This window comes from Budorcas taxicolor, chromosome 2 (genome assembly GCF_023091745.1).
Source record: "Budorcas taxicolor isolate Tak-1 chromosome 2, Takin1.1, whole genome shotgun sequence".
In the NCBI taxonomy this organism is placed as follows: Eukaryota; Metazoa; Chordata; class Mammalia; order Artiodactyla; family Bovidae; genus Budorcas; species Budorcas taxicolor.
In genome coordinates, this window is record NC_068911.1 from 8,561,049 (window position 1) to 8,582,922 (window position 21,874).

At 51.8% G+C, this 21,874-nt stretch overlaps 1 protein-coding gene across 1 annotated transcript; it reads left to right on the top strand.

The window, feature by feature from the left end:
* The first annotated feature begins 1,594 nt into the window (after positions 1 to 1,594).
* SSC4D (scavenger receptor cysteine rich family member with 4 domains) lies at positions 1,595 to 12,460 on the top strand. The gene is made up of 10 exons (XM_052636137.1): positions 1,595 to 1,760; positions 3,347 to 3,382; positions 3,636 to 3,941; positions 4,870 to 4,947; positions 5,813 to 6,127; positions 9,381 to 9,458; positions 10,027 to 10,098; positions 10,214 to 10,525; positions 11,435 to 11,503; positions 12,131 to 12,460. Exons 1-10 carry the CDS (start codon positions 1,595 to 1,597, stop codon positions 12,445 to 12,447), a joined length of 1,749 nt encoding a protein of 582 aa, XP_052492097.1. The 3' UTR covers positions 12,448 to 12,460.
* The last annotated feature ends 9,414 nt before the right edge of the window (positions 12,461 to 21,874 follow it).

Here is a 21,874-nt window from a genome sequence, read left to right on the forward strand (position 1 = left end):
CGTAAAGAGACAATTCAGGCAACAGGAGCACCACTCCAGCGTAGGGAGGGAGCCATGATCTGGGGGGCTGGCAATGGTGAAGCCTCATTTTGACCAAGGTCTCCAGAGTGTAAGGCAGGACCAAGCTCAGAGCTGGAGATGAGGCAGCCTCCATGAGGCCCACTGAGAGCTCTTGGGTCATCTGGGACTTGAGGTCAGTGATGGTCCAGATCAGGGGTCCCCCTCTCTCATTCCGGGGGCTGGGGTGATGGCGGGTAGAGCAGGAGGACTTCAGGATTCCCCTCCAGCTTCCCTGGGAGCTGTCTGTCCCCACACTTACAGAGGGGGGCTTCCTTGACCTGGGGGCTAGTGTCTCAGCAGCCTGAGAGGTGGGTGGCCCCCAGGCCTGGGAGGCAGGGGCAGGCCCAGGTCACTGTGGATTCCCCTCAGCAAAGCCTGGACCACAGTTTTCCCCTCCTCACAGTTCTCGACTCCCATCTCCCATCTGTCCCCAGAAGGACAAAAGCTGATTATTCCCCTGGGGGCTGTACTGGGCCCCATGAATGGAGTATTGAAAACCCTGTGTCCACATCCAGATAGATTTTCATCCTCTTCCCAACCAGCCTGTTTGTCCGCCAGGATGGAGGCAGAGCCAAGGAAAAATGGGGCCGGGGGCGGTGTTCCTGCTGAGAGGGGCATCCACGTCCCTGGGCACCGCAGTCTCTGTGTATACCAAACAGAATCATCTTCTCTTTAAAAAAAAAAAAAAATTTTATTTGCCCTGGGTCTTAGCTGCAGCATGTGGGATCTAACTAGTTCCTTGGCCAGGGATTGAACTTGGGCCCCCAGCATCAGGAGAATGGAGTCTTAGCCACTGGACCACCAGGAAAGTCCCTCAAACAGAATCATCTTCTAAACCAGCCATCCCTCACCGCCCCCGCCACAACCATCCAATCATTATCCACACACTGGGATGCTGGTGACATGCTGTGAATGTTCACTGAGCTCTACACTTGGGATTTATGCTCCTCTTGGCTTGTAAACTTCAATCCAAAATTAAACAAAATAATCTCCCAGGGCTTCCTACCTCGAAAGGGCAGAGCATCCCAAATGGCATTTAAACTTCCAGTCCTACGCCATTTTTGCATATTTGTGACTCATGGGAACCATGTCTCTTTGATGTTTTTTTCTTTACATTGACTCTTTTTTTTTTTTTTTTTTCTGATTTAAATTAACTGTAGGGAATTCCCTGGCAGTCCAGCAGTTAGGACTTGGCGCATTCACTGCTGGGACCCAGGTTCAATCCCTGGTTGGGGAACTAAGATCTCACAAGCCATGAAGCAGCAAAAAATAAATAAATAATTATTTTAAAATTTAATGAACTTTCAAGGGAAACCTGATATTCTTCCAGATCAATGGAAAGCCAGGATCCTTTGTCATAAACAGAATGCACTGCAAAAGGAAAAAATTAACGCAACAGTAAATGTCCATCTATCTCCCCCCCAACTCCCCCACCACACACACACAAAGCTCTCCCTGGGCCCTTCCAGCTGGAAGAAGAGACCTGCAACCTTTAATTACAGATGTTCCAGCTGTGACTTCTCACCACATCTTGATGGGACCATTGGAAGGACCACCCATTGGCTGGACACACAAGGAAGCAGAGATGCACACTGGTCCCCAGCCTGATGAGAGGAGCAGGGGATGGGGTTCCAGAGACAGGAGCGCTGCCCCTTCCCCTCTCCCCCCAGCCCTGTCCTTCCTCCTCCTATTGCCACTGGGTGAGTGCCCCCCAACTCCCCTGACCCTTCCCCTTCCCTTTTCTGACTCTCAGCTTTCCCAGTTGTGAGATTATGGTGGGACATGGCCTGTAAACAAGGTGTTTTCCAACATTCTTTCCAGCTCTGACATTTGCCCCAGGTTGATGAAAGCTAAGGTCTGAGTTTGGAGAGTGGAAGGCTCAGTGTTAAAGGCGAGAGCTCGACGCACAGAGTCTAGGCAGTGAGGATACTAGAAACAGGGAAGGAGGGAAAGGGCATAGGCTCACCAATGGCTGTTGGAAAACCAGCTGGTAGAACAGATGGAATCAAACAACCTCGGGACTAACCTAACTTAGGAAAAAAGAAACTGACTCTCAGTTTCTTCATCTGTAAAATGGGTATACTAGTACATGCCTCAGAGGTTGTAAGGTAAGGTATGTGGCTATGTCTGACAAGCTTGTGCACAAATGAAGGGCTACTATGGGGTATTAACTTCCCATGCCAGGCCAGTTTCCTTCTTAGGCCATGTGCTCAGAATTGTCTGGTGAAGAGGAGTGTGGCTATCTGGGTTAGAATCCCTGCTCCACCCTTTATTTGCTATTGGCCTTGAGCAAGTGGCCTGACCTCACTAAACCTGAAGTCTTCCCTTCTGCAAAATCTAAGCTGCCCCATTAGTTGTCCTAATGATTAAGTGAGCCAGGCCACATAAAGCAATGAGCACAGTGCTGACATATACATATGTGAGAGCTGAAGCAGAAGGACTGATAGGGACTTCCCCGGTGGTCCGGTGGTTAAGACTCTGTGCCTCCAATGCAGGTGGTGTGGGTTCTATCCCTGGTCAGGGAACTAAGACCCCACATGCCACAAAGCATGACCAAAAAACCAGAACCAAAAAAAAAAGAAACCCAAAGGAAACAGAAAGACTTACATAGGTAAACTCTTTAGTGGGAAATCAGAATGAAACCCAAAGTTAATTTACACCCTTAAGGCAAAGTTACTAAACATCTGGGGAGTAACAGATTCTGGGCAGGGAGCTCTGGGGAAAACCAAGATGACATAGACCTGGCCACATCACTGGGCAGAAGCCTGGAAAGGGGTATATATATGACACCCAGAGATTCAGTGGAAAAAGAAAGCCCTTTTAGCTGAGAGCTCCAGGAAGGCTTCCCGTAGGAGGGGGCTCCATCTGCAGGGCTGTAATGAGCAGGGTGAGCAGAGGAGACGGCAAGATTACAGACCTGGGGACCAGACTGAGGCAAGATTAAGAAGGAAGGTGAGGCTGCTCAGAAGATTCTAGAAGGCTTTGCAGAGAAAGTTTAGGGTCCAGAACTTCTGCAGGAAAAGGGGAAGCTTTGAGGAATTCAGCAGTGGAATGTGATCAGCCTGTCTGGGTCTCAGGCAGATCTCTCTGGGGCGGCCCATGGACCAGTGGGAGAGGGATGAAGCTAGGAGACCAACTGGGGCAGTCAGGGGCTTTGGCAAAGCAGGGGTAGTGACGAGGAAGGGGGTGCTGGTGAGGACTGGAGGGGAGGGTTGGAAGGGAGGCTATGTTCCTGGGGCCAAGGAAGGGGGCTGAGGGGCCAATGCTCTTCCTCACTCTGTTCCAGCTGGTGCCCTACAGCCCACCTCACTGCCCTTTCCAGGTAGGTGCCCCTGCCTCTCCCCCCACCCTTCCCCCCAACTCTCACTCCCAAAGCACTCAGGTGCTCAGAAGACCTCTGTTACTCAAGATGCAAAGGAACAGCTCCAGTGTCCCCATTTTACAGAAAGGGCAAAATAAGACCCAGGAGGGACTGAGCCCAAGGTCCCCACGGCTTCGTGGCAAGGTGGGCATCCTCTAGGTAGGGCCCAAGTGACCCCCACCACCACCCCGTGCCAGATCAACTCTCTCCACAGAACTCAGGCTGGTGGGGGGCCCGAGCCGCTGCCGGGGCCGCCTGGAGGTTCTACACAGGGGCTCCTGGGGCAGCGTCTGCGACGACGACTGGGACGTGGTGGACGCCAATGTGGTGTGTCGTCAGCTGGGCTGCGGCCTGGCGCTGCCTGTGCCCCGGCCCCTCGCCTTCGGCCAGGGCCAAGGCCCCATCCTGCTGGACAACGTGGAGTGCCGCGGGCAGGAAGCCGCCCTGAGTGAGTGCGGCAGTCGAGGCTGGGGCGTGCACAACTGCTTCCACTATGAGGATGTGGCCGTCCTGTGTGATGGTGAGCAGGACAGCCTGTGACCTAGAAGGGCAGACAGACTGCCGGGCAGCAGGGCTGTGGGCTAGACACGTGAAGGGACTTCCCAGAGGTAAGAATGTTCCAGTGAAGACCAAGCCAGCAGCTGCAGTGTGTACATAGTCCTGGGGAAGACCCCCAGCCTGGCAGGCGGGAGCCTGGGCCCTGCCATGCTCCGGCTTATGGTATGACCTCTGCTGAAAACCAGCAACACTGCTTCCACAGAGGGCTTCAATCGTCCCAGCAGAGAGCCCCCTTCCCAGTTTTATATCCAGACCGTTGGGGTCTGGTGGTTTAAGGCCCATTTGCCATAGACCTGCCACAAATCTCTGGGAGGCTTTGACCTCGAAAGCAGTAGTTCTGTTTTTTAAGAAAATCAGCTGGAGGGCTCATTATAAAACCCAGATGGTGGGACTTCCCTGGCGGTCCAGTGGTTAAGACTCTGCACTCCAATTGCAGGAGGCACAGGCTCAGCCCCTGGTCAGGGAACCAAGATCCCCGCATGTTGCAGGACACAGGAAACACACACACACACACACACACACACACACACACTGATGTTAGCCCCATCCCAGAATTTCTGATTCTGCAGATTTGGGATGGAGCCTGAAAATTCGCATGTTGCATTTCTCACAAATCCTCAGGTGATGTGATGCTGCTTTAAAAACTAAGGAAACCAAGAACTGAAAGAAATCCTCTAAAGTAAATTCTTCTAAAGCTACTGCTTTCAGGACTCAGGCGGCCCTTTCTCCTCTCTTACCCAGAGTCCCCAGCTTTGACCCTTTGTGTGGCCAGAAGCCCAGAGATCAGGAAACTTAGGGGTCCATACCCTGCCCCTCACATATCTGTGTGTGTGAGGATGGAGAACAGAAATATCCACATCTTCCTCTCTGCCACCCTGCTTCTTTCCCAGAATTCTTGCCCACACAGACCCCAACAAGAAGAGTGTTAACCAGCAGGGCACCCCCTACAACGCCCCAGAATGGAAAAGGTAAGTAAAAGCAATGTGGGGGACCACCTGGGTCTTAAAAGAGGGATCCAGGAGGAATCTCCCAAATCCTACCCTAGGCAGTGGGAAGAGAGGGATTACTGATGGGTGAGTTTGGTCACTCCTTCACCCCTGCTCTGCCCCCTGCACCCCCACCCCACAGGCTACTCACTATCTGGATAGGGAAAGAGGATTCATTCTAGTGACATGATAAAAATAGCACAAGGTTGGAGAAAATAAAAGAGGTGGGCTGGTGTTAGTCATTCAGTCGTGTCCAACACTTCGTGGCCCCATGGACTGTAGCCTTCGAGACTCCTCTGTTCATGGAATTCTCTAGGCAAGAATACTGGAGTGGATTATCATTTCTTTCTCCAAAAGAGGTGGGGGCTGAAGCCTAATCCAATGGGAGAGTCAGATATACTATATATAGAAATGCTGATAATGATCTTAGAGCAAGAAAATGAAAAATGAAAAATTCTCTTAAAGGACAGATAAAAAGGCAAGGCAGTCCAGAGGAGGAAGAGGATCCCATTCATCAGAGATTAGGGAGGGCTTCCTGGAGGCAGAGTTGTTTGTGAAGTAAGGAATCGGCACATTCTATACGGTTTAGAAGAGCGTGGACAAGGGCAGGCAGAAAGTGACAGAGTCATAGGATTCTATCCTCAGATCCCCAAAGAGCCCCTAATCTAGACTGTGAGGAGGCAGTGCTTTGGGGGTAAGTGGGTGAGCAGGTCTTCCTGGGTGTTAGGTCCTGGGACACCGTGTATTGTGGGTATGCAGAGGGCCTGGGGCAATAGGAAGACCACTGGATTGGGATGGGCAGCAAAGCCCTGCGGGAGATGCTCCTGGTTCCCGCCCTCATCACCAGGTGAGGGCAGCGTGCGCCTGGTGGGGGGCGCAGGCCCGTGCCAGGGCCGAGTGGAGATCCTGCACGGTGGCCTGTGGGGCACCGTGTGTGACGACGACTGGGGGCTGCCAGACGCGGCCGTGGTGTGCCGCCAGCTGGGCTGCGGGGCGGCCCTGGCAGCCACTACCAACGCCTTCTTCGGCTACGGCACGGGGCACATCCTGCTGGACAACGTGCACTGTGAAGGCGGCGAGCCCCGTCTAGCAGCCTGCCTGAGTCTGGGCTGGGGCGTGCACAACTGCGGCCACCACGAGGACGCCGGCGCGCTCTGCGCAGGTGCGGGGTTGGGGGCGGGGCGGGGCGGGGCGGGATGCTGAAGCAGGAGACCCGAAGAGGGGCCTTGGAGTGGAGCAGGATGTTGAGTGGCTTGATGTTTCCCTGAGCTCTTTCAAAAAGGCCCCCAAGTTAACTTTTTATTTCTCAGTACGGCTCTAGAAGTGCCTCATTAAATTCTAATAGACTCCACGACTATGTAATACTGCAGTATTACCCCACCAGTTGAGATTCCCTGGTGGCTCAGACGGTAAAGCGTCTGCCCGCCATGCGGGAGACCCGGGCTCGATCACCGGGTTGGGAAGATCCCCTGGAGAAGGAAATGGCAACCCACTCCAGTACTCTTGCCTAGAAAACTCCATGGATGGAGGAGCCTGGTGGGCTACAGTCCATGAGGTCGCAAAGAGTCGATCACGACTGAGTGACTTCACCCCACCAATGCTCCAGAGTTGTCTAACAGTACTCCAAATATGTCTCCAGAGTTTTATGGCACTCAGTTCAGTTCACTCAGTCGTGTTCGACTCTTTGCAACCCCATGGACTGCAGCACACCAGGCTTCCCTGTCCTTCACCAACTCCCAGAGTTGACTCAAACTCATGTCCATCGAGTCGGTGATGCCATCCAGCCATCTCATCCTGTCATCCCCTTCTCCTGCCTTCAAGTTTTCCCAGGATCAGGGCCTTTTCAAATGAGTTGGCTCTTTGCATCAGGTGGCCAAAGTATTAGAGCTTCAGCATCAGTCCTTCCAATCAATATTCTGAGTTGATTTCCTTTAGGATTGATTAGTTTGATCTCCTTGCTGTCCAAAGGACTCTCAAGTCTTCTCCAATACCACAGTTCATAAGCATCAATTCTTCAACACTCAGCTTTCTTTACAGTCCAACTCTCACATCCATACATGACTACTGGAAAAACCATAGCTTTGACTAGATGGACCTTTGTTGGCAAAGTAACGTCTCTGCTTTTTAATATGCTGTCTGCTGCTGCTGCTACTAAGTCGCTTCAGTCGTGTCCGACTCTGTGCGACCCCACAGACGGCAGCCCACCAGGCTCCCCCGTCCCTGGGATTCTCCATGCACGAACATTGGAGTGGGTTGCCATTTCCTTCTCCAATGCATGAAAGTGAAAAGGGAAAGTGAAGTCGCTCAGTCGTGTCTGACTCTTAGCGACCTCATGCACTGCAGCCTACCAGGCTTCTCCATCCATGGGATTTTCCAGGCAAGAGTACTAGAGTGGGGTGCCATTACCTTCTCCAATATGCTGTCTAGGTTGGTCATAACTTTTCTTCCAAGGAGCAAGCGTTTTTTAATTTCATGGCTGCAGTCACCATCTGCAGTTATTTGGGAGCCCAAGAAAATAAAGTTAGTCACTGTTTCCACTGTTTCCCCATCTATTTGCCATGAAGTGATGGGACCAGATGCCATGATCTTAGTTTTCTGAATGTTGAATTTTAAGCCAACTTTTTCACTCTCCTCTTTCACTTTTATCAAGAGGCTCTTTAGTTCTCTTTCGCTTTCTGCCATAAGTGTGGTGTCATCTGCATATCTGAGGTTATTGATATTTCTCCTGGCAATCTTGATTCCAGATTGTACTTCATCCAGCCCAGTGTTTCTCATGATGTACTCTGCATATGAGTTAAATAAGCACAGTGACAATATACAGCCTTGACATCCTCCTTTTCCTATTTGGAACCAGTCTGTTGTTCCACGTCCATTTCTAACTGTTGCTTCCTGACATGCATATAGATTTCTCAAGAGGCAGGTCAGGTGGTCTGGTATTCCCATCTCTTTCAGAATTTTCCAGTTTATTGTGATCCACACAGTCAAAGGCTTTGGCATAGTCAAGAAAGCAGAAATAGATGTTTTTATGGAACTCTCGCTTTTTCGATAATCCATTGGATGCTGGCAATTTGAACTCTGGTTCCTCTGCCTTTTCTAAAACTAGCTTGAACATCTGGAAGTTTACGATTCACGTACTGTTAAAGCCTGACTTGGAGAATTTTGAGCATTACTCTACTAGCATGTGAGATGAGTGCAACTGTGTGGTAGTTTGAGCATTTTTTGGCATTGCCTTTCTTTGGGATTGGAATGAAAACTGACCTTTTCCAGTCCTGTGGCCACTGCTGAGTTTCTGGCTCTAAGTAGTCTTTTTTTTTTTTTAATTGTTGGTATTTTCTTTTTAAGTTTAATTTTTATTTTATATTGGAATATAGTCTATTCACAATGTTGTAATTCTTTTCAGTGTACAGCACACTGATTTAGTTATACATGTGTGTGCATGCTCAGTCATGTCTGACTCTTTGAACCCTTAGACTATACTTATATGTATATACATGTATATACATGGATTTTCTTGATTCTTTTCCCATATATGTTATTATTACAGTATGTTGAGTGCTATACAGTAGGTTCTTGTTGATTACACTTGTTGATTACTAAGCACTCTTTGTGAAATACTTCAGAGTAAAGTAATAGTACTTTAAGATAGCTCTAGAGAGACTCTAGAATTCTTTCACTGAAACTCGGGTTCAGTTCAGTTCAGTCGCTCAGTCGTGTCCGACTCTTTGCGACCCCAGTGTCCCCAGAATTCCCTCTCTCTTTCAATCCTGATTCTCTTATGATAGTATTTCCCCTCATCTGGTCTTTCTTCCACAGTGAAAGGTTTTCTGAACAAATAGAAATAATAGGGCTGTTAATGGCACTTTACAGATGGACTCCACTCTGCCAGATATAAAGTGCTTGCCCATGCCTCACGGCAAACCAGGAGCCATCAATCCCGATTTACAGATGGGAAAGCTGAGGCCCAGTGAGGCAGAGTGAGCCCTGGCAAAGCCTCAGCTAACCTTGCTGCCTAATCTTGAGCATGCCCCTTGCCCCTTCTAATCTTATTTATCTGTAAGATGGGGATAATGAGTTTTCTTCTGCAAGCCCCTCAGGACTGTACATGGCCCTCCCTGGTGGGCAAGGCCTTCTTTATCTCCCCAACTTGGACACACATTGGGTTTCTGAGAACCCTGGAAAGAAATGAAAACACGCCTGTGAATGTGTTGTATAAACTGTAGGGTGTACGCCTAGGTAGCACAAATAAATATTTGACCAGAATTGGCAAAGCGGGGCAGACTTCCTTGGACCCCAGCTAAGGCTGAGCCTCCAGCTCTGGAAGTAAAATCTGTTTGTTTTCTCCAGGGAAACCCTCTCATCCTCTCCAGGAACCAGAACCTTGGCCTCTGACCCCACTCCCTTCTCTCCTACTCTAGTCCTGGGCCACCCGACTCTCACAGCACTGCCACCGTCGGCCACAAGAGTGGACTGGGCCTGGCACACAGAGCCAGAGGGTAAGGAGCCCTGCCCTCCAGGCCGGGATGATAGGGGTGAGGTGGGCAGGACTGGGAATTGGAAAGACTGTCTGGATCCATGGGGAGGGGGCCCGGGCTAGCAGGCCAGGGCTTTTGACCAGATGGTAAAGAGGTGGGTGAGAGAACGGATGAGCAGATGGAGCAAGGATGAAATCCAGAGCTCTGAAAAGTTCAGCAGGGTGGGAGGAGGCACTTCGAAGCTCTGAAATAAAATTTGGCAGGGGCTGGGTGGAGTGGGGTGCTGAGGTTGGAAATCGAGGAGACTTGTGAAAATTGAGATACAAGTTGAATGAAGGATAGAAGTACGTTTGGAATGAGGGCTGGAACTATCGTTGGCACTGAAATCTGTAAGTAGGATTTGATTCATTCGCTTCAAGCTTCCTGAGGACCCCACCACAGCAGACAACATGGTAACTCTAGAATTGAGGCTGAGTAGGGTGAAAGCGTGGTAGAGGTCGTACATCTCCATAGGCGCGCCCTGTGCCCTGCTGCAGGCCAGAAGTCCCCTTTGTCCCATTCAAACGCTCTAGATGCCTTGTCTCTGCAGCTACAGGAGTCGGTGCCCTACCTTCCAGGGAGCCCGCACGGCTCACCACTGCCGCCTGGGCGGCAGGGAAAAGTAAGTGGCAGGGCAAGGGTTCCGTTGCGGGTGGGAGAGGGTGGGGCCGGGGCTCTGCCAGGGAGCCGGCGGCCCCAGCCTAGCCCCTCTGGCCGCGGGCCTGTGCGCCCTGCAGGCGGGCGGCTGCGGCTGGTGGGTGGCCCAGGCCCGTGCCGCGGTCGCGTGGAGGTGCTGTACGCCGGGGGCTGGGGGACCGTGTGCGACGATGACTGGGACTTCGCGGACGCGCGCGTGGCCTGCCGCGAGGCGGGCTGCGGGCCGGCGCTGGGCGCCACGGGCCTCGGCCACTTCGGCTACGGCCGCGGCCCCGTGCTGCTGGACAACGTGGGCTGCGCCGGCACGGAGGCCCGCCTCAGCGACTGCTTCCACCTGGGCTGGGGCCAGCACAACTGCGGCCACCATGAGGATGCGGGCGCGCTCTGCTCAGGTGAGGCCGCAGCAGGACCACATGTGCACTGCGGTACAGGCGACGCGGAGCGCCATCTGAGAAGTGGGCGGGGCCGCGCGCAGGCGCTTGCTTAGGCATGGGCGGTGCCTGCTGTGAAGTAGGCGGGGCCGCGCGCTGGCGCGTACCGCGGTGCCGGCGGGACGAACAGGCTCTGAGGAATGGGCGGGGCCTCGCGGAGGCAGGCTCTGGGGATGGGCGGGGCCTCGCGGAGGCACGCTCTGCGGCGAGGGCAGGGCGGGGTTCGTTGGAAAATGGGCAGGGTCGCGCGTGAGCGCTCACCTCGGCACTGCAGCGTGAGCGCGGCGGGAGAGTGCTCATGCTCCGCAGTGAGAGGTGGAGCCCACCATCGGGTGGAGCCCACTCGCTCTGCGGCTGCGCGGCATGGGCGGGGCCGGGAAGGGAGCGCCTTCTGCGGCAGTGCGGGGCGGGGCCCGAGCTGAGTCCGAAGTCCCGGAGCACAATGTGGGAGAGTCAGTCAAGGGCGTGGTCGGGGAGCTTTTGCTGTGCTGCGTCAAGGATCCGAATGGCTCTAGTTGGCAATGAGAGTTGATCAGCTTTCGGGGCGCATACGTTTGTCCCTTGGGAAGTCACTGGAAAAGGGATAGTTGCAGAGTACGACACATTTAAAAATGCGTCTCTTTATTGACGGATGTGGGAACTGATATTTTCGCCCTTGTTTGGTGCCCTGGTAGTAGGTAGCTTTGGCCACAGAGGGCTCTGCTTTGGGCCGAGAAACACAACCCCCGTTTCTGTTCCAAGGAGTGGGGGCCTATGAAGCCCTTTCTGATCCTACATCAGGCTTCCCTTGGAGGGTAAGAGGAGACCTGGTCTCAAGGGACTGGTTCCCTAGTATCACAGCCGCCTCTTTCTCTGTCCTTGCTGAGCCAGGTCCAGAGGAGCTAGTCCAGCAGGAGGGTGCTGAGACCACCCGGGTGCCCACTCCTCGGCCCAGGGACGGTAGGTGTTCACAGTCCCTAAGAGTGAGGTGGAGCCATCAGAGTAGGAGGGACCAGATCTGGAGGGAAGTCACAGCCCCAGGTTACAGAACAGATTTGCACCAGGTCCTAGAACTCTTGTCCTTTCCTATTAGTCTCAGGCCTCATCAATAGAGACATGATGTCTGGAAAGAGAGAGGGGGGTTTTAAGCTAGAGCAATTGAGAGATTTCTAGAGTTGAGACCATAAAGGGACGGGGTTCCTGTCCTGAGGAGATCAATGAAAGAATTCAGGCTTTAATTTGGGGAGTCCAGAGGGGAGAGGAAATGGTGATGACCTTCGGGGACACAGTCTCACTTGACAACAGCCATAGGGCTGAGGTATTGGGATTGTAAACAACTAAGGAGAGAGCAGACATGGAGCTCGCAGCATGCACAGAGCGCCCCACAAGGGCTTGTACACACTCTCCTGATGCCCATCTTATTTTATCTCATTTGTCTGCCCTCATCCAGTGGCTCCCAGGGCAGTGAGGTGTCCCAAACCACCACCCTTTGTCTCCCCTTAACTACCCCTCCCCTGGCGTAGCTTGGGAGTGGCGTGGTCTGGCCTGGGCCGGCCCCTTCCAGCCCCAGGCCTTGTCCCCCCACAGGACACCTACGTCTGGCCAACGGAGCCCACCAATGTGAGGGGCGTGTGGAGCTCTTCCTAGGGCAGCAGTGGGGCACTGTCTGTGACGATGCTTGGGACCTGCGGGCAGCTGGCGTCTTGTGTCGCCAGCTGGGCTGTGGCCAGGCCCTGGCAGCCCCTGGTGAGGCCCGCTTTGGCCCAGGCCGAGGCCCTATTCTCCTGGACAATGTCAAGTGCCGTGGGGATGAGAGTGCCCTGCTGCTGTGCTCTCACATCCGCTGGGATGCCCACAACTGTGACCACAGCGAGGATGCCAGTGTCCTGTGCCAGCCGGCGTGACCCAGCTTGCTCTGCAGACCACCTCTTCTGGGAGCCTACTGCGGCCTGCCCCTCTTCCTCCAGGAAGTCCTCCTGTGACAGCAGCGGTTCACTCTGCCCTGCCCTCCCCTTGCCTGGGAGCAAGCCTGCCCAAATGGTGTGGTCCTGCCTAGGGGAGCACAGCCCATCAACTTAGTATGTGACCTCACTGTCATCACCTATGGTGGGCCCAGTTCAATGAAAGCTCCCACTGTCTGCTCAGCTCAAACAGAAAGTGGTGGGAAGTGAATAACTCTTAACTGTCCTCTTTGGCAGGGTTCCCGTTACGGGAACCCTGATCCAGCCTTCCTGGTCTGTGCTCCAGAAGGTTCAGCTGTAAATGGGGTATATCCCTTCCCTCCCACCTCTACTCATCTTGGAATCCTCAAGAAGAGGGAAGGCAGGAGAGGCCTACAGTTCTGACCTTAGACTGCCAAGGGCTGCAGAAAAACTGGGGTCATTGCCCTGGCCTGCTAAAGAGGGCCAGATGGTGCTTGGCTGGACAAGGGGACTGGAAGGGGCCAAAGCAGTGACAGTGGCCCCAACCTGCAGCTGGAACCAGCAACTCTGATTTCTGCTGCCCCCACGACACAGCCTCCATTTTGCAGATGCAAAGAACCCTGGGGGCCTGTAGCCACCCATTCATAGGTGCCAAGTCAATAAAGCATTGTTTCCCCACCCCTCGTCTTTTAACCAAGGTCAATGTTGGGGCGTAAGTGCACTGTTTGTGGCAGCAGGAAAGACTCTGGTTAGGACTCTGGAGGAAACCTGCTGGGGGATGGAGGGCGGGTCAAGAGCATCATCAGAGAGCTTTCCGCAGGCCCATCGCATCCTGGAGACGCTGACTCACAGTGTCAAGCCACCAGGAAGGCCCCTAGAAGGTCCCCTGGGCCATCCTCACGTTCCCAGAAATCTGGGTCCTCGACGGGGTCTACTCAAGGTCACGAAACACGGCGGTCACGGCAGTGGAGTGACTAGAAGAGAAAAAAAATTGACAGGAGGCAGAAAGAATGATGGGGAAAAGGACGCAGCACTGGGGCTTCCCCAAGGGCTGCTCTTGGGGTACCTCACCTGGAGCCCCAGGGCCAGAGAAGTGGGGGATCCTGCCAGAGCCTCTCTCAGCCCCAGGGTGCATGACTTGCTAATAGCAACTGTCTGACCAAAAAAATCCCGCCTTCCACATTAGCCTGCAGGCTCTGTATGAGTTTTCTCTCATTGCTGTAACAAATTATCACAAATTTAGTAACTTTAAACAACATAAATTTATCATCTTACAGTTCCTGAGGTCACGAGTCGGAAATGGGTTTCCCTGGTCTAAATTCAAGTGTTGGCAGGGCGATATTCTTTCTAGAAGATCCAGAGGAGAATCCATTTCCTCACCTTTAGCAGCTTTTAGAGGCTGCCTGCATCCCATGCCTGCTCAAGACCTCCTTCCAGTCAGCAATTGCATCACTCCGACACCAGCTTCCATCATCTCATCTCTTTTTCTGACTCTCCCGCCTCTCTCTTCCATCCTTAAAGGTCTTTTATGATTATATCAGGCCCACCTGGATAATCCAAGATAATCTCCCCATCTCAAGGTCCTTAATTTAACCACATCTGCACAATCTTTTTAACCATGTAAAGTCACATTTTCACCAGCTCCAGGGATTAGGACATGGACATCTTTAGGAGGAAGGCATTATTCTACTTCCCACAGGCTCCAAACCCAAGTCCTGGCTGCCAGCCAAAGAGGAAGGCAGACACTTAAGCTCCAAACTCCATCAGCTCTTGGCAGTATTGGTTTTGTCTCCATTTGTCAGGGAGCGCCCTGCAACCCACTGTGTCATTGGCGGGATGAGGGCTCGAGGAGGGAAAGGAATGACAATGCTGAAGAATTCAGGAAGAATTCAGGGCTTCTGGTTCCGGATGGTGGAGTAGAAGGACATGTGCTCATCTCCTGTGAGAGCACCAAAGAACGGAGGGAGTCAGGCAGAGAAACAGCGATGTTCTAGCCACCCAGAGCCTCAGACCTGAGTCTAGCACGCTATCATTTTGCACAGCCCATGGTTATTACCTCTCCAGGTACATCACCGACTCGATAAGACATGAGTTTGAGCAAGCTCCAGGAGTTGGTGATGGACAGGGAAGCCTGGCGTGTTGCAGTCCATGAGGTCGCAAAGAGTCGGACACAACTGAGCAACTGAACTGACTGACTTGAGGTACACCCACATTCACTATCTTGAGGTGTATCACAGCTTCCCACCCCTGGACACCCCTTCCCCATCTAACAAAGTGCTTTCATCGGTGCTCAACTCAAGGGAAGTATTAGCATCCCTTTTTATAGACAGGGAAAACTGAGGCTCAAAGACGGGAAATGATTTATCCAGGTTTGCAGAGTAGATGTAGGACTGGAAGTTAAGATTCTTTTTTTTCTTGGCTGCACCACATGGCATGCAGGATCTTAATTCCCTGACCAGGGATCGAACCCATGCCCCCTGCATTGGGAGTATGGAGTCTTAGCACTGGACCTCCAGGGAAGGCCATTTGCTCAACTCCTTAGTTCAGTCTACAAAGTCTCCTGCACAGACTGGCCCTGCATCCATCACCACTTGGTGCCAGGATCTCACCAGGCTGAACTACTTTCAGTTCCTCTAATGTCTGGGCTTTCTTCCCACCGGGCCTCTGCACATGCTGTTCTCTCTGCCTGGAATACACGTCACCCTCTCCCCTCCTTCCCCCTTAGTCAACTCTTATTTAGCCTCATGGCTCAGCTTTCCTTTTCTCCAGAAGGCCTTCATGGGTACCCCCCGCCACCGCATCCAGTCAGGACTAGGAGCCCCCATCTCACCGTGTACTTGCCCAGGGACAGCACCAACCCCCGCATCTCAGCAGACTGCTCTGACTTGGCTGTGTCCTCCTGGGGCTGGGGCTGTTGTGTTCAACTTTGTGTGCAAGACCTCATACATGGCAGGTGCTCAAATAATAGTTGGCCAGTGAACAGAGGACCTGAGCAAATATTTCTGGAGCACCCATGTGCTAGTCTGCGCACTGGGCTGGACTCTGGGGCTGCAGAGCCCCAGAAAGATCTAGACCCGTTTCTGTTTGCAGGGCCCAGGGGTTACCTTCAAGGCAAGTCCCGTGATAAGCCACTGAACAAATCAACAGCCAAGAGATTTGGAGCAGTGATTCGTGCTAGGAAGGACATGAAGCAGGGTGTTATAGGAGGGAATGGATGGTGAGGGAAAGCCTCTGAGGAGGTGAGACTTGAGCTGGGCCTGGGTGGGAACCAGCCATGAGCCTTTTGTTGACCATGAAAAGGTTTAGGGTAGACCATTCCAGGTCCTTCACTAGGGATTTAGCCTGGCTTGCAGAAGCACCAGCAAGAAGGGCAATATGACTGGAGTAAAGTGCCAAGAGCCAAGTCAGGAAAGCTGGTAAGGGTCAGACCACTCAAGGCTTTCTGGGCCACAGGAAGGAGTTTTATTCTAAGGGTAATGAGCCTCTTGGCCATCTCCTGCTTCTTTCAACTTCCTGACTGCACCCTGCCTCTTAAGATTAATTAAAAGGGCCCATTAAAATAGGATACCAAGGATCCCTACCAAAAATCTCAGGAATTCTTATGGAGGTTAGTGAAGTGAGTGAAAGTCGCTCAGTTGTGTCCAACATTTTGCGACCCCATAGACTACACAGCCCATGGAATTCTCCAGGCCAGAATACTGGAGTGTGTAGCCTTTCCCTTTTCCAGGGGATCTTCCCAATCCGGGGATCAAACCCAAGTCTTCTGCACTGCAGGCAGATTCTTTCACCAGCTGAGCCACAAGGGAGGCCCAAGAATACTGGAGTGGGTAGCTTATTCCTTCTCCAGCAGATCTTCCCAACCCAGGAATTGAACTGGGGTCTCCTGCATTGCAGGCAGATTCTTGACCAAATGAGCTATGAGGGAAGCCCCTTATGGAGGTTAGGTCCTGCTAAGTCCCCCTGACTTTTACTGATTTCTGAATCTCCCATCTGCTTTTGGAGAAGGCACTGGTGACCCACTCCAGTACTCTTGCCTGGAAAATCCCATGGACAGAGAAGCCTGGTAGGCTGCAGTCCATGGGGTCGCTAAGAGTCAGACACGACTGAGCAACTTCACTTTCCCTTTTCCCTTTCATGCGTTGGAGAAGGAAATGGCAACCCACCCCAGTGTTCTTGCCTGGAGAATTCCAGGGATGGGGGATCCTGGTGGGCTGCCGTCTATGGGGTTGCACAGTCGGACACGAAGCAACTTAGCAGCAGCAGCAGCAGCATCTGCTTTTACCTCCTTTGTGACTCCCCCTTTACCTGTCCACTGACTAAGCCTTTGACCCCCAAAGTTCCCCCGATTCCAGGCTGCGCATGGTGCATGCCCGGCCACTGATTGGAGCAAGCATTCAACAAGCAGCTGAGGGACTGCCCTGGTGGTCCAGCGCTTAAGACTCCACCTTCCAATGCAAGGGACTCGGATTTGATCCGTAGTTGGGAACTAAGATCCCACACACCTTGGGGGAACTAAGCCCTCATGCCCGTGGGCTCTGGAACCCATGCAGTGCCACAACTCTAGAGAAGCCCGCGTACAGCAACGGAAGATCCCACGTGCCACAACTAAGACCTGACACAGCCACAGATAGATAAATAAATGTTAAAAAATAAAGATCCAGCATGCCACAACAAAGATCGAAGATCCCCATGTGCGAAAACTAAGACCCAGCAGAGCCAAATAAATAAATATAAAGAACAACATTAAAGAACCAAACAACTAAAAATTAAAAATTAGATACCCTGTTTTTTTTTAAACTCGTGTCCATTATTATTATTTTGGCCATGCCACACAGCCTGTGGGATACAAATTCTCTAACCAGGGATGGAACCCAGGTTCCCTGCTGTGGAAGCTCAGAGTCTTAACCACTGGAACACCAAGAAGTCCCTATATATCCTGTTTTTAAAGAGCCCTTTTGTACATGAATACACAGGGCCACCATCACCACCACTGCACACACAGGCACATTCCCACATCATTTTTATTTTGATTTTCTCTACTCTAGCCCTAACAACCTACCCCTAATGAGACCCTCCCTGTCTCCTACCCCAACGTTTGCAAGCCCTCTGACTCCCACATTTTTGCCTTTTCTTAAACAACAGCATTACTGAGATATAATTCACATATCATAACATTCACCCTTTTAAAGTGTACAATTCAGTGGTCCGTTAGCTATTTGCAAGGTTGTGCAACCATCACCACTATCTAATTCCAGTACATTTCATCACCCCACCAAAAAAACCTCAGACCCATTAGCAGTCACTCACCATTTCCCCACCCCTGGGGCCTCTGGCAGCTGCTAATTCACTTTCTGTCCCGATGGCTTCTAGACATTTTGTAGACATACAATCAGGCAATATGGGAGACCCAGGTTTGATCCCTGGGTTGGGAAGATCCCTGCAGAAGGAAATGGCAACCCACTCCAGTATTCTTGCCTGGGAAATCCAATGGACAGAGGAGCCTGGTGGGCTACAATCCATAGGACTGCACAGTCAGACACGACTTAGCAACTAAACAATAGCAAAAATGATAATTCAATGTTTAACATTTTTAGGGATTACCAAATTGTTTTGCACGGTGGATGGGCCATTTTACATTCCCATGTGCACTGCACAGGGGTTCCAATTCTCCACATTTTTGTTAACTCCTGTTATCCCCATCCCCTTAAAAAAAATTCTAGCCATCCTAGTGACTGTGAAGTGTTATCTCCTGATTTGGGTTTGTATTTCCCTAAAGACTAATTATGTCAAGTGTCTTTTGTTGTTGTTGTTCTTATTGACAATTTGTGTATCTTTGGAGAAACGTCTATCAAGTCCTTTGCCCATTTTTCGCTTGGGTTCTTGCCCATTTCTTAGGCAGAACTGTTTATTTTGTCTACTGCCTAGCCTCCAGGACCAGCTTTCCAAAACTGTCCCTTTTGTTTTGCTAATCAGAGCTGGTTCTAATTTAATTCTGCAGTCACCTATGAAACTAAGTGGTTTCATATACATTGTATTCATTGTCTCATTTCACTGTCTCAATCTAAGAGATGGAAATAAAAATCTTTCCATGATTTTACACAGGAGGATTTAGGGACTGGCTAGGATCACACAGCTAGATAATTAAGAGGGTGAGGTTCGCTCCTTGAACTGTCAAACTCCAGAAAAGCCCCATGCTTTTCCTACTAACTAGTAGGACCGTGTCTCCTGACTTCTCCTGGACGTGTTTATCGCTACTGTACAAAAGGGAAACGCAGGGTCAGAGAAGGATCCGTTTTTCTGGGTCACAAAGATCAGGGATCAGGTCTAGGGATTCTCACCTCTGCCCCCAAATCCTCCTCCCAGTCCCACATGCTCAGTGGCGTGGACCTGGAGGGGGTGACTTGGCTCGGCCCTTCCGGCCCAGTCGGGTCGCGCCTTCCTGCTGAGTCACGGCGGAGGGGCAGGGCGGGGTGGACGACCCAAGAGGAGAGAGACTAGGAGCCGCCCTGCGTAAGACCCGAAGCCCCACCTCTGGCTCCGGGGTAGCCTCCTGATTGGAGAGCCATGGACTGACATAGCCAATCAGAGCAAGCTGCGGCGTGCGAGTGGGGCGGAGCCAAAGGCAAAGGCACCACCTCCCCTCCTATCTGAGAATCTGCCCTTTCCGGGCGCGCCCCTCGGGGCTTTGGGGAGCGTGCTGGGCTCTGCTACTCGAGAGGCGGGTGTGCCTGGTACTGGGGTGGAAGCCTGGTGCCACCTACGCAGGGTCAGGAAGAGCGCCCAAGAACCTGGGGTGAAGGCGTTTTTCTAGTCTGTTGGGGCCATTCTCAGTTTACAAAGAGCATTTGACACTCCACCCGGCCCCAATCGGGCCAGGCTGGGGTCTTTATTGTTGTTTTAGGGGAGGATTACCCTGCAGAGGACTATTAAAATTATAAGGCCAGTTTTCATGAAAACTGGCATTTGGAAGGGGCGGGCCCAGGCACTTGCAGACATGCGTACTAGGCTGAGAGTTTCACGACCAGCCGCTTAGGGGGGCCCCGACAAAGGCCTGGGCGTGCAAGGTTGGCCCTGAGGTTCTTCGAGACGTAGACAAGGGGCAGGGAGGGTGGTCTCTGGATCTCAGCAGTTTGTTCATCAAACTCATAGTCTAGGCCCTGTCTCTCCCTACTCCCACCCCGCCCCCTCCCCTGCACCTCTCTGCACCTCTCTGGCCTCTGCCCTTGGTCTTTGTCTGCTTAAGCTTATCTTACTCTTAAAGACTGCTAGCAGCCTTCCTTCCTCTCAGCCTCACTCAGCTACTCAGCAAATATTAATAGTTGAGCCCTTCCTTGTGTCCAACGAACAAACAGTGCATCCAACCAGGTCTCTGCTCCTGTAGAGTTTACAATCTAGGCAGGAGATAGACCAGTGATTGCATGAAATACTGGTGAGAGTTGGATGGGAGAAGAATAGAGTGCTAAGTCTGGGGCAGTTTTCAGGGCATTCTTGCCCGGACAATTCCATGGACAGAGGAGCCTGGTGGGCTCTCCAGTCCATGGGGTCACAAAGAGTCAGACATGACCGAGCAGTGTAACACTAAAACTAGATGAGTACTCCATGGAGACTTGAGAGCCCCTTGGACAGCCGGGAGATCAAACCAGTCAATCCTAAAGGAAACTGACCATGTCCACTGGAAGGACTGAAGTTGAAGCTCCAATACTTTGGCTACCAGATGCGAAGAGCTGACTCATTGGAAAAGACCCTGATGCTGGGAAAGATTGAAGGCAAAAGGAGAAGGGGGCTGCAGAGGATGAGATGGTTAGATAGCATTACTGACTCAATGGACATGAATTTGAGCAAACTCTGGGAGATTGTAGAGGACAGAGGATCGTGGCATGCTGCAGTCCATGGGGTCGTAAAGAGTCGAAAGATACTTAGCAACTGAACAAAAACACCTGAGTCTAGAAGGAGAGACCGGGGAAAGCTTTTGAAAGAAAATAGCTTTTAACCAGATGAAAGGGAGCCTGGACTTCTTGGAGGAATGGAAAAGAAGCTGGAACAGAGGCTCAAGGGAGACAGTGGATTGAGATGGAAGGAGAGCCTTTGTAGGCTCATTAATGGTTAGGAAGATTATCCTGATGGCACTAGGAAGCTAACCAGAGGGTTTTAAGCAGAAGAGAGACATAATAGGATTTGAGTTTTGAAAAGATCACTCTAAGCATCCTGTGGAGAAGGGGTAGATAGTAGGGGAAGAAGATGGAAACAGGAAAACCAGCTGCATTAATGCAGGGGAGCCGTGATGATGGTTCAAACTCGTAGAAGCAGACCGTGAGCAGAGGGATGAACTGCTAACCTGTCCAAGAGGGGCTGTAATGCTCTGGGAACCTAACAGTGGCACTCCCTCTGTGGGGTCCCCTTTATTCATTCATTTATTCTTCCATTCAACAAATATTTGAGCACCACTCTGGCCAGAAATTATGCCTGGTTTCCCAGGGAGAGAAGCTGCCATCTGACCCAGTTGGGCTGGAAGGGAAAGGGTAATGTCTACAGATGGGTTGGTGCAGACCTCACTGGGACCCCACATACTAGGACATTGGTGTGGCGTTCCTCTGCATTCCAGCTCCTACCAGAGCCTCGCCTCGTCTCTGCTGCCAGCCAGCCAGTGAATTCAATTCCTACTTGGCTGATGAAGAAATTGATGCTCAGAGAAGGGACTGACCTGTCCAAGGTCACCACCCTGAGCTAGAGGCAGACTTGGAACCTGAGTATCCAGGCTTCCACTGGCTTCTCTTAACACCGCAGTCTGGCTGCCCACATTTGGGTTGTTTTAGGCTCCAAGAGCCTCTCCACCACTGTCAGACAGGAGAAGCTGCAGACAGAGGGGCGCCTGCTCCCTGCTTCTCTGCGTCCAACTCCGGCCCCGAGATTGCAGTATTATTAGCAACAACCCACGACTGCGCAGAGCTGTGCAGCCTCCAGCTTGCCAAGGGACTTCACATGCAATATCTCATTTGATCCATCTGGGCTCGCCAGGAAGTGAAAATTATTATCCCCACTTAACAAGTGAAGAGACTAAGGCTTAAAGACATAAACTATTATGCATCTGATGAACTCCACTGAGGTTCAAAAACATTTGTATCCATTGACCTCTGATCCCTGCAACTGTGCTGGGTTCCATAGAATGCAAAGGTGAATAGGATCTGGACTCTGACCTCAAAGAGGAGACAATCTGTAAGGATACTGTGCATATACATTCCTGGCCCTTGAGTAAGACCCTGGTGTGTGCAGCTTTGGAGAAATGTGGGCTCAGAAGCAGGAGTCACTCCTAGGGATTTCCCTGGCGGTTCAGGGGCTAATTCTGTATTCCCAATACAGGGGGCCTGGGTTCGATGCCTAGTCAGGGAACTGGGTTCCACATGCCGCAACT